General features: G+C 47.3%; 1 protein-coding gene across 15 annotated transcripts in view; it reads right to left on the reverse strand.

Annotated features, from left to right (window-relative positions):
* Nucleotides 1-10,139, reverse strand: part of CFAP65 (cilia and flagella associated protein 65) — a 35,415-nt gene extending 25,276 nt beyond the window's left edge. For 3 of the 15 annotated variants that reach the window (XM_045034497.1, XM_045034496.1, XR_006583548.1), the window contains exons 1-9: nt 10,018-10,139; nt 9,097-9,494; nt 8,112-8,162; nt 7,581-7,752; nt 5,547-5,731; nt 2,099-2,201; nt 1,364-1,530; nt 987-1,186; nt 566-732 (exon numbers count right to left, since the gene is read on the reverse strand). In XM_045034497.1, coding sequence (XP_044890432.1) covers nt 566-732; nt 987-1,186; nt 1,364-1,530; nt 2,099-2,201; nt 5,547-5,731; nt 7,581-7,745 — 987 coding nt within the window. In that variant the 5' untranslated portion in view covers nt 7,746-7,752; nt 8,112-8,162; nt 9,097-9,494; nt 10,018-10,139. Of the gene's footprint in view, nt 1-565; nt 733-986; nt 1,187-1,363; nt 1,531-2,098; nt 2,202-5,546; nt 5,732-7,563; nt 7,753-8,111; nt 8,241-9,096; nt 9,495-10,017 lie in introns of those variants that run through there. The other 12 variants (XM_045034489.1, XM_045034490.1, XM_045034488.1 and 9 more) reach the window with 12 other exon arrangements.
* Between the last annotated feature and the right edge of the window lie 326 nt (nt 10,140-10,465).

A 10,465-nucleotide genomic window follows, 5' to 3' on the forward strand; every position in this document is an offset into this window, starting at 1 on the left:
AGCCACCTCCATCAGGAGGAAGGACGAGGCCAAGCTGTGTGCCCTGCACCGGGACTGCCTGGGGACACTCTTTTCTTTCCCAAAGGTATCATAAAGGCTGGCTGTGGTCCTGGGGTTAGGACAATCTTAGGGCTGCTCTTAGAGTTGCTCTGGGGGTGGTCAAGGGATACTCCAGCCCAACCCCCAGCTGAGAAGGGAGGAGGACACCAGCTGACACCTGTTGACACATGTGTGTATCAACAGACATGGTTCATGCGAGGCTTGGGGCCAAAGGTATGGACAGGAAGAGGGCATTTTGTAAAGGGGGTGGGTTTTAGGAGCAGCCAGCCCTGTGGTCTGCCCCCTCCTTATACACAGGACGTTCCCTCCCCCCCTTATACACAGGACACCCCCTCCATCCCCTTATACATGGGATGCCCCTCCCCCCTTATACAAAGGATGTTCCCTCTCCCCCTTATACAAGGACACCCTCTCCAGCCCCTTATACACAGGACACCCCCTCCAGTCCCTTATACATGGGATGCCCCCTCCTCCCCCTTATACACAGGACGCCTACCACGCGTACCATGGAAGGGTTATAGAGCTTGATCTGTCTCTCAGCAGTGCAGCCCACAGCAACAGAGCCGAAGTGCAACACTTTCTGGAAACCTTCAGCATCCTGGTCCTCTGGTCGCTTCTGCTTTATGCTCACCAGCAGCTGGGCACATTTGGCTGGGACGGAGATGAGACAGTCTTGGGAAGAAATCCACCTGGGGCCTCTGTGGCCCCACCTGAACAGCCCCTCGAAGAAGGTAGGTGTGTCCAGGGAAACACTGGTCTGCCACACCAAGGAAGGCAAAGCAAAGACAGAGCCTGCAGGGCTGGGGGAGAGTGGGAAACTGGTGGAGGACAGGCCGGCAGGGGAGGTGGAGGTGGCACACTGAAGCTTTGAGACCCAGGACGGGCAGCAGGTGGGCTCTGGGGACAGGTGGGAAGTTGGGCCTCACCCACAGCCTGCAGCTGCATGCTTCTTTTCTGCTTGCTGCCTTCTCCATACCAGCATGTGGCCTGAACTTCATAGATGGTGGCCATAAGGGGATGAAAGGTCACCTTGATGCAAGAGGCCTGGCCTGGCTCCAGCAGCCCCGTGGTGGGCAGTATCTGGAACGGGCTGGGGAACTCCCAGGTGAAGAAGGTGGGCAAGTCCCTGGAGGGGGTGTAGATCAGGGTCACTGAGCTCATTCTGTCTGCTGCCCCTACTTCAGAAAGGTGGTGATGCTGGGCCCCACCGTCTCTCCCCCTTCCCCCTTCCCCCACCAGCTCCCTGGGACCCTCCTCACAGCACTCACTTTCCCTGCCTCGGAGCCTCAGCTGCTCCCCTTACCCCACATTTTCCAGGCAGAACCAGGCTTCAGTCACGTCCCCCACAGCACATGTGGGCAACTGCAGGGATCGTGGGCAGGTCAGACTGTGGCAAGGAAGGGTGGCCCTCAGGTCCACACAGAACATCCCCTCTGCTTTCTCAAACCACAGCTGGTCCACATACTCCTTCTGCAGGTGGGGCGGGAAGAGGTGGGGGGAGCAGGCAGTCACTGATCGGTGGTACCTACATGGTATTCAGGGACCACACATCCTGCCCCAGCTCTTGGCCATGCCCCCAACACAGTCACTGAGGGGTGGGCTGGGCCATGACCCTCGCTTTTTGTCTTGAAGGAAAGCCGGTTGCCTGTCATTCAACACTGCCCTAGTCTCAGAGATATGGGGCCTCTTTGGTGAGGAACAAAGTATTTGGGGGAGTGTTTTGGGCTAAGGAATCTAGGGCTTTCTTGTGGCTAATACAGTAGCACAAATTTTAGCCCCCAACATCCAACTGGGAACCCCCTTCAGTTTAGCGAGTTTATAGTGTGAGTTTCTCCAGGGCTTCACTAGCTGGAGTTTTTGCTATAGCTGGCAGGACGTGTGTGTGTGTGTGTGTGTGTGTGTGCGCGCGCACATGCACGCACACACGCACAGGTGCAAGGGGGGTGGGGTGCTCCTTGCTGCTGTGCCCTGCTCCCTCTTCCAAGGTCATCGTGCCTGTGTCCCTCCCTGCCCGTGCCCTCCAAGTGGCAAACCTTACCTCCTCCAGAGGCCGAAAAATAATGGGGAGCGTGAAGGTTATGCCCGGGCTCAGCAAGATGGGCTGGGGGATGACTGTGAAGAAGAACTTGGTCTTGGGGGACCTGCAGGAGACAGCCAGGGCTTAAGCACTTTGGGATCAGGGCCCAGAAAACAAGAAAAATCCATGAGCACCGAGCTGGGGGAAACCAAGGCTGAGAACAGACCTATCAGGATGCCTTTCAAACAGACCTAGGCAAGGCCGGAGAGTTCCAGTGTGGGGCAAAACCACAGACATTGCAAACTTCAAAACTATTCATAGGAAGATGATACTGCCAATAACTCTATACCAATAAGTGTTAAAGTTTAGAGCCAATAAGCCCATTTCTAGGGAAGTATAAATTACCAAAACTGACTCAAGAATTAGACAATAAATTTTATGGCCACCCTACCTAAAATCATCAAAACCAGTGAATAAGTAGCAAAAAATCTTCCCACAGAGAAAACACTAGGCTGGATGGCTTCACAGCAAGTCCTACCAAACATTTGATAAAAAAAAAAAAAAATCCCAGCCTTTGGGACGCTTGGGTGACTCAGTAGGTTGAATGTCTGACTTCGGCTCAGGTCATGATCTCACGGTTCATGGGTTCGAGCTCCGTGTTGGGCTCTGTGCTGACAGCTCAGAGCCTCGAGCCTGCTTTGAATTCTGTGCCTCCCTCTCTCTCTGCCCCTCCCCTGCTCATGCTCTGTCTGTCTCTCTCTTGAAAATAAATAAACATCAAAAAATTAAAAAAAATAATCCCAGCCTTATCTTCCCAGTAATATGAAATGTGGCAACACACTTCCCTACATAGTCTATGAATCTGACTTGATGTAACTTTGGTATGTTGGTAACTTTATTACCCAAACCTGGCAAAGGCAAGAGAAGAATGGAAAATTACAGGCCTATCCAAAAACAAAAGGAGAGAACCAAACGAATTTAGCAACGTTTAGAAAGAATACTCAAGTATGACAAAGGTGAGCTTACACCAGGAACACACAGTTGGTTTAACAGAGAAAATCAATTAATGTAACCCACCAGGTTAACAAATTAAGAGAGAAAAAATAAAATGATAATTTTAATAAAGGAAAATAATAGACAGCCTTCAAGGTGTTATGAGAGAAACTCTTAGCAACCTAGGAATAGAAGGGAACGCCCTTAACCTGATGAAATCTTAAAAAATAAAAAACAAAAACCAAACCAAAACAAAAAACTACAGGAAACATCCAAACAAATAGTGACACACTGGAATTTTTCACTTTGAGATCACAAACGAAACAAGGATAAACATCAGTGGTGTAAGAGATCATCAGGGAAAGTATGAACTTTTCACTAAATGGCTTGGAGATACTTGGCCATTTGTTTGAGGAAAAGTGTTATCGTACAACCATTCACAAAAATTAATTCTCTATAGCTAAAAGGCAAATGTGAAAGGCAAAGCTATAGTCTTTACAAGATACTATAGAAGACTCTCTTCATGACCTAGGTAGGTGGAGAGAAGGACTTCTTAAGCAAGATACAAAAAAACAGAAACCATAAAAGAAAAAGATTGATTCTTTTGATTCCTTTGAAATGAAGTAATTCTATTCTTTGAATGACATGGTAAAGAGGAAAAGACAAGTCACAAGTTGGGAAAAGATATCTATAACACCTGACAAAGGATTGGTAGCCACCATAAGAACTTAAAAAAAGGGGGGGGGGCACCTGGGTGGCTCAGTTGGTTAAGCGTTCGACTTTGGCTCAGTTCATGATCTCATAGTCCATGAGTTTGAGCCCCACATCAGGCTCTGTGCTGATAGCTCAGAGCCTGGAGCCTGCTTCAGATTCTATGTCTCCCTCTCTCTCTGCCCCTCTCCTGCTCATGCTCTGTCTCTCTCTGTCTCAAAAATAAATAAAAAAACATTAAAAAAAAAAACATTAAAAAAAAAAAAAGAGGTGCCTGGCTGGCTCAGTCAATAGAGCATGTGACTCTTGATCTCAGGGTTGCAAGTTCGAGCTCCACACTGGGGGTGGAGTTTACCTAAAAAAAAAAAAAAAAGGCAATCTGATAGAAAAATAGGCGCAGACTTTGACAGGAATTCCAAAAATGAAATGGTCGATAGCATATGAAAGACACTCAGCTGTATCAGTAAGCTGGAACATGCAAATTAGAACGACAAAAAATTACTGTTATTAGCAAAACTTTTAAACTCTGGCAATAACAAGTGTTGGTAAGAAAAGTGGAGGAATGGGAATTCATGCATGGTTGGCATGGATATAAATAGAAACATATATTTTGGAGAATAGTTTGGCTTATCTATAAAAGCAAACATGTACATGTCCTAGATCACAGCAATTCTACTTCTGTGTATCTACCCTAGAAAAAACTCTTGCAAGTGAAGATCTATACATGAATGTTGACAACAGTCTCAAACCAAAAACAACCCAAACATCCCTCAACAGAAGAACGGATGAGGGCATCTGGGCGGCTCAGTCAGTTGAGCATCCAACTTCGGCTCAGGTCATGATCTCACAGTTTGTGGGTTCCAGCCCCAAATTGGGCTCTGTGCTGACAGCTCAGAGCCTGGAGCCTGCTTCAGATTCTACGTGTGTCTCTCTGTCCCTTCCCCGGTCACACGCTCTCTCTCTCTCAAGAATAAATAAATAAAATAAAATAAATACAACCCAGGGGCGCCTGGGTGGCTCAGTTGGTTGAGCATCCAACTTCAGCTCAGGTCATGGTCTCACGGTTCATGAGTTCGAGCCCCACGTCAGGCTCTATGCTAACAAACAGCTCAGAGCCTGGAGGCTGCTTCAGATTCTGTCTCCCTCTCTCTCTCTCCCCCTCCCCTGCTCATGCTCTGTCTCTCTCTCTCAAAAATAAATGAAGGTTTGAAAAAAAATTTAAAAAAAAAAACAGAAGAATGGATGAATATACTACAATATAAGCATCTATTGGGATATCATCCTGCAGTGAAAAAGATGAACTATAGTTGCATGCACATGAGTCTTAAAAACATAACAGAACAAAAATAAAAGACATATATAAAAGACAGATATATACCCTATTATTCCACTTATGTCAAGTTCATAAGAAGGCAAAATTAAATGATATCATTTAGGGATGGAAATGTAGGTGGTAAATCCATTTGAGAAAAGCAAGAAAATCATTATCACTAAGTCCAATCATGGTTACCTTTATGGGTAGGGAAGGTGTTCCAGTAGGGATGTGACACGACATGGGAGGTGAGCTTCAGACACATTACTCTTATTGATTTGGTCCCATGGGTTCCCCTTTCAATAATTATTCAAACTGTGCATGTTTTATATACCCTTTTCTAATTTTATATGATAGTTTTAAAGGTTTTTGTTTTTGTTTTTTTTCAAAAGAGCGACTGTTTGAGGGGCTTGAGGACTCAGGGGCTGGGTCTCTGATCCCTCATTCTGATACCTGTACTTCATCTTCTGGATTTTCAAGGATATATTTTTCAGAGTCAGGTTCTTGGTGACCTCCTTCCCCAGTGCCCAGCCTTTCCATTGCAGCTCCTCAGCCACCTCGATGCCCCAGATGACCCTCTTCTTCACTTTGTCTTGCCTCTTTGGGAAGCATATTTGGGTGCCCGTGAAGCTGGCAGGCTGTGCAGTTGGCAGGGAAAAGGGGGAGAAAAAGGATGCGTTAGCCAGGTAAGATTCAAATACCCAGAGAACAGATAAAGATCTCCCATCTCTGGAAAGTGAGGACTTACACCACTGCTGGCTCTTGGGGGATGGTCTGGAGACAGAAGGTGAGGGGCAGGCCGGCCTTGGAGTGAGGTATTACCACTTCTGAAATCACTACAATGCTTTTCCAACTAGATTCTCTGTGACCCTGCCCCTGAAGCCTTCCCTGGACCGTTCCATCCAGCACTGAGTGATCTCGGCTGGTCTGTTCTGTTCCTCCATGCACCCAAAGATACCACGCCCTTCGGGTACTGCCTTTTCCTTTCCTTCCTTCCCATCCTGCCCTTTCACTATGGAAGCCTCTCCTAGCTGGGGTGGTCTATCCCAGGCACTTTTTGAGACCACAAGGATACGCCACCACTCCCTCTTCCTGTCCCTCAACTGGCTGATGGAGCAGGGGAATGAGTAAATTTGCCTGAAACAAGCCCTCACCCCCACCCTGATGTGGGGGCCACTCCAAGCACAGCTCCTGATGATGCTAGAGGTGCAGTGTGCCAACACTTCCCATCTATAATGGAAAATCCTTCATGACCTGATCCCTAGGAGGGTGGAGGCGGATGCAAGGGGAAAGGCAAAGAGAAGGGAAGATGAACCAGTATCTCTTCCTACCCCAGCCATGGCTATGAACACTCCACTCATGGCCATTTTATTTTATGTTTGGCCAAGCATTGCTTCTATGTTGTTACTTAATGTAAAGATATATTCATCCATTTGACAAATATTTATTGACGACATATTATGTGCCAGACACTATGCTAGGTGCCAAGACAAGAGCGAACAAGACGGACACACCTCTTCTCTGTTGGAGCTTACACTCTCAGTTTAAGTAGGTACAGAGAGTGTCAGATGGCCAATATAGTATTTCCTTTCCTGGTTCACCCACAGGGGAAAGGTGACATGGGTGGGCAAGGGCAATTTATTATAAATATTGGTTGGTGCATCAGTCAGGGTCAGGAAAACAGAAGCCACTTTGGGTGTTTGAAACAAGGAATTTAGTGCACAGCCAAGGCATAGTGAAGTCACTCAGAAGCTGGCAGCTTCAGGAAGTTGCTGCCACACTAGGTTAGGGGAGCTGGTGGGCTTCTCAGAGCCCTGAGGCCTGTCTGGTGGGGGCTGGAGTCATGCGGAAGTGCAGCTTCTGATGGAAATACTGTCGGAAAAGTAGAGATGGAGGGACAGAAATACCCTGGCTTCTCCCTTCCTCCTCATTTCCAATCTCCTGCCTGCACAGAGCAGAGTGGGGAAGGGCAGTGAGTGAATCTGGGGCAAATAGGCCCAGAATGGCACAGGTGGAGGGGTGAGGTGACTCCCAGTCCTCGGGAAGGCAAATGCAAGCACCATCTCACCTAAGGAGGCATGAGAATCCACACACAACACAGACACACGCTGCACCAAACACACTCTTACCCCATAGGCACCCTGTGGGACAACTGCCCCCTACCCCTGCCATGTCACACAGAGACAGTCTTGAGAGCTGCAAAAAGTCAGCCAGATCCACATATTGGCCAAACACTTGGTCCTAGGGATCAGGACCAGAAGAACTTTCTGAGGGAAGAGAAAACCGCTGGCTACTCTCTCAGCTCTGATGGGCACCTCCCTAGAGTTCTTCACACGCACACTCCCATTCCCCACAGCCGCCACTCCAGTCGGCTTGGTGCCCCATCTATGCAGGAGAGGCAGGTCCTTGCAGATTCCTACCCCCCTGCCCTGCCACCTCTCCCCGGCCCTGCTGCCCCTGCCCCACCCACCCGGAACATGTCCTCACGTGGGCACTGGTGTTGCTGCTACTGCAGGCACTCAGGGCCGCGCTGCTGCCAGTGATGGTGGGGATGGCCATGGTGCTGGTACTCAGGCAGGACCCGGAGTTCATGGTGTAGTCACCACTGTCCCTGGTCCTCATCAGGGGGCTTGGGGCTGCCTGGATGAGCATCACACACCTGGAACACAAGTCCAAGGGGAGCACTCTGGCTAAACCAGGAGTTCTTGCCAATTTGGAGTTAGGAAAAGACCACAGGGGAGACAGGAGGGACATCAAAAAGAGAGGCTGATGGAGTAGACTTGCTGTGGCCAACATGATCATGAAGAAGGGCCGGCTTGCCGGCTTTGGAACCAAGGTATGAGTGACACCATGAGGAATGAGCCTGAACACAAGATCCAGCACTTTGCCCAGGAGCCTAGAAATTCACCATGCAGGAAAGGGACTTGGGGATGAGGCCCGTGCAGCTCTGCCTGCCATAGCCACAGTTGGCATTTCTCAGTCAGTCCCCAGTGAGTGTGACTAAAGCATTCGCATTACCTTTATCTGGATTTTGCTCTCTGCTTGTTGCTTCTGAGCGTGACTTGCCTCCTATGAGGAGGGGCAAAGAAGAGGTAAATGAGACTGGGTGGTTCTTGGTCTTTGGGGTTTCTTCCATCAGTATGCAACCTGTAGTCCAAGTTTAAAGTAAGCATTCACTGAAATAATCACTCAATCCAAGGATAAGTGAATCAACCTCTAGAGCAGAGGGATCCCTGGATAGACTGCAGCTGGAAATTATATGCAAATATATGTGAGTGTTATATGCAAATCATATGCAAAATGTCATGTATCTGGAGAAGTGCTCTTTTCCAGGGAGAGAATCCACAGCTTTCACGGAATACTCAGAGGGTGTTTGGCCCTGCTCTAGGAGACACACATGGAGACTAAACTCCAAATCCCCTCTTCCTCTGGCAGACTTCCTTCAGCATACACACCCCGGTGTGGCTCCCATATTGGACAGCATCAATTTAATATCTTTTTGAGCATATATATATTTTTTTCAGACTCCACAGTGTCCTTCCCCACTTCTTTGAATAACAATCTCAAAAATGGTAACAACTTCTACTGACATTCACTGAGAACTTCTGTGCCAAGCAGTGTTGTAAGGCCTTCTCATGAATTTTAATCTTTACGTCATTTATGAGTAAATGTAAACTGTCTTTTATTTGGCCTAAAATTACTTCTTTTCAAGGTGAGGGTTCAACTCCTTATTATAACATATTACACTTTAGTAAACAATGTTATGGTCACCCTTTAGAAATTTATACAATTTCATCAGACACTCTCCATACTCTCCCCACCACCATCCAAAGCAAAAGATTCCGTTGACTCAGTTTTTCCTAACCAGCAACACCTCCAAACCTCTCCAGGAGAATATCTCAGGTTCATTCATTCAGTCACTCATTCATTCATTCACTCACAAAACATTTACTGAGTGCCTGTTACGTACCAGTGCTAGGCAATGGACAGGCAAGACCCTTACCTTCAATTGTAAGGAGGACGGTTCAGGTGGAATCAAAGAAATGCAAGCTGGGGAGACAGGGAGGAGAGTCCCATTACTTTTCTGCTACTGGATGGCTTTGTAGTCCTGCCAGACTCATTACTGTCAGTGACCTCAGGGGATTCTATAGATAGTCACTGCCTTGGGGCTCTGAAAAAGTCTCCAATCATCACATATAGAAGAAATTAGAGACAATGGAGTAGAAATCTGGTCCAGATCAGGTCTTAGGGTTTAGGGAAGTGAACGATGATCTTGAAGCAAGGAGAGCTGGGTTCCAGCACCTGCCCAGGTTTGTTGAGATGGGCAAGTTTCTCAATCTCCTTGAGTCTCAGTCGTCTCACCTAATGGGGATTATCTTATTTCATAAAGTTGATGTAAACCTGGAATGAAATAGGGAATTTGAAAAAGCCCTAGACAAACCAATGTTACAATCATAATTACAATCGTAATTAACAATCATAACTTCCATACCAGCTTGAGCTATTCTTTCAAAAGACACACATCTGCAATCATTGTGAAGACACAGGCCAAGGTAGGGGTTGTTTTTAAATCCAATTTTTGAAACTTGAGGACTTAAAAACTGTATATACATAAACTATATATATATATATATATATATATATATATATATATATATGTCATCAGCTTCCTTTATCTGCTTCATTTCCAACCTAAACAATCTTAATATGATCCGTGGGAAAAGTGGTGGGTCGTCGTGTAGTGTGGAGTGGGAAAGAAATTGGTAAAATGAAGTGATCAAAATACTTAAAGCTGTTCCTCCTTTCTCTAAGAGATCCCAGGCTGATCTCGCCTCAGTCTCGGTCCCACAGGGGGTCTCTAAGGGACATGGAGGGGACCCCTGGCCACAACTTCCCAAAGGAGGCGGTCTTCCAGGACAGATACCTTCTTTGGCCGCTCGCGCCGTTCCCCTGGTCCTGGGACCAACTCTCAGAACTCACTCCGCCTCCATGTTGTCGTCTCCCTAGATACAGGACGCTCAAGGCACAGCGTTTCTTGGTATCCCAGGACAACGACGGCAAGCCGAATGAGTCAAGGCTCAAAGAAGGCGAAAGAGCAGTCCAATTTTAATGTTTACCTTATTTTTTATTCTCTGACTTTCCCTGCATAGTAGTCACCGCGCTTCTACCAATCGCAGCATGTAATGTATAGTCTCCAATTGTCGTGACATCCCTGCAATCCTGATTTAGTCGACGACCAAATTCATAGGAGGTAACTCCATTGGCTCCTCACTGGAGTAGGAGCAGTTCCAGTTCTTTCCGGACGCGAGATGGTGACATAGGGTCAGAATCTCAACCGGAACTTCAGTCTGTGATTGCGATTACTAACTTAA

This window comes from Felis catus, chromosome C1 (assembly GCF_018350175.1).
Source record: "Felis catus isolate Fca126 chromosome C1, F.catus_Fca126_mat1.0, whole genome shotgun sequence".
Taxonomy (NCBI): domain Eukaryota; kingdom Metazoa; phylum Chordata; class Mammalia; order Carnivora; family Felidae; genus Felis; species Felis catus.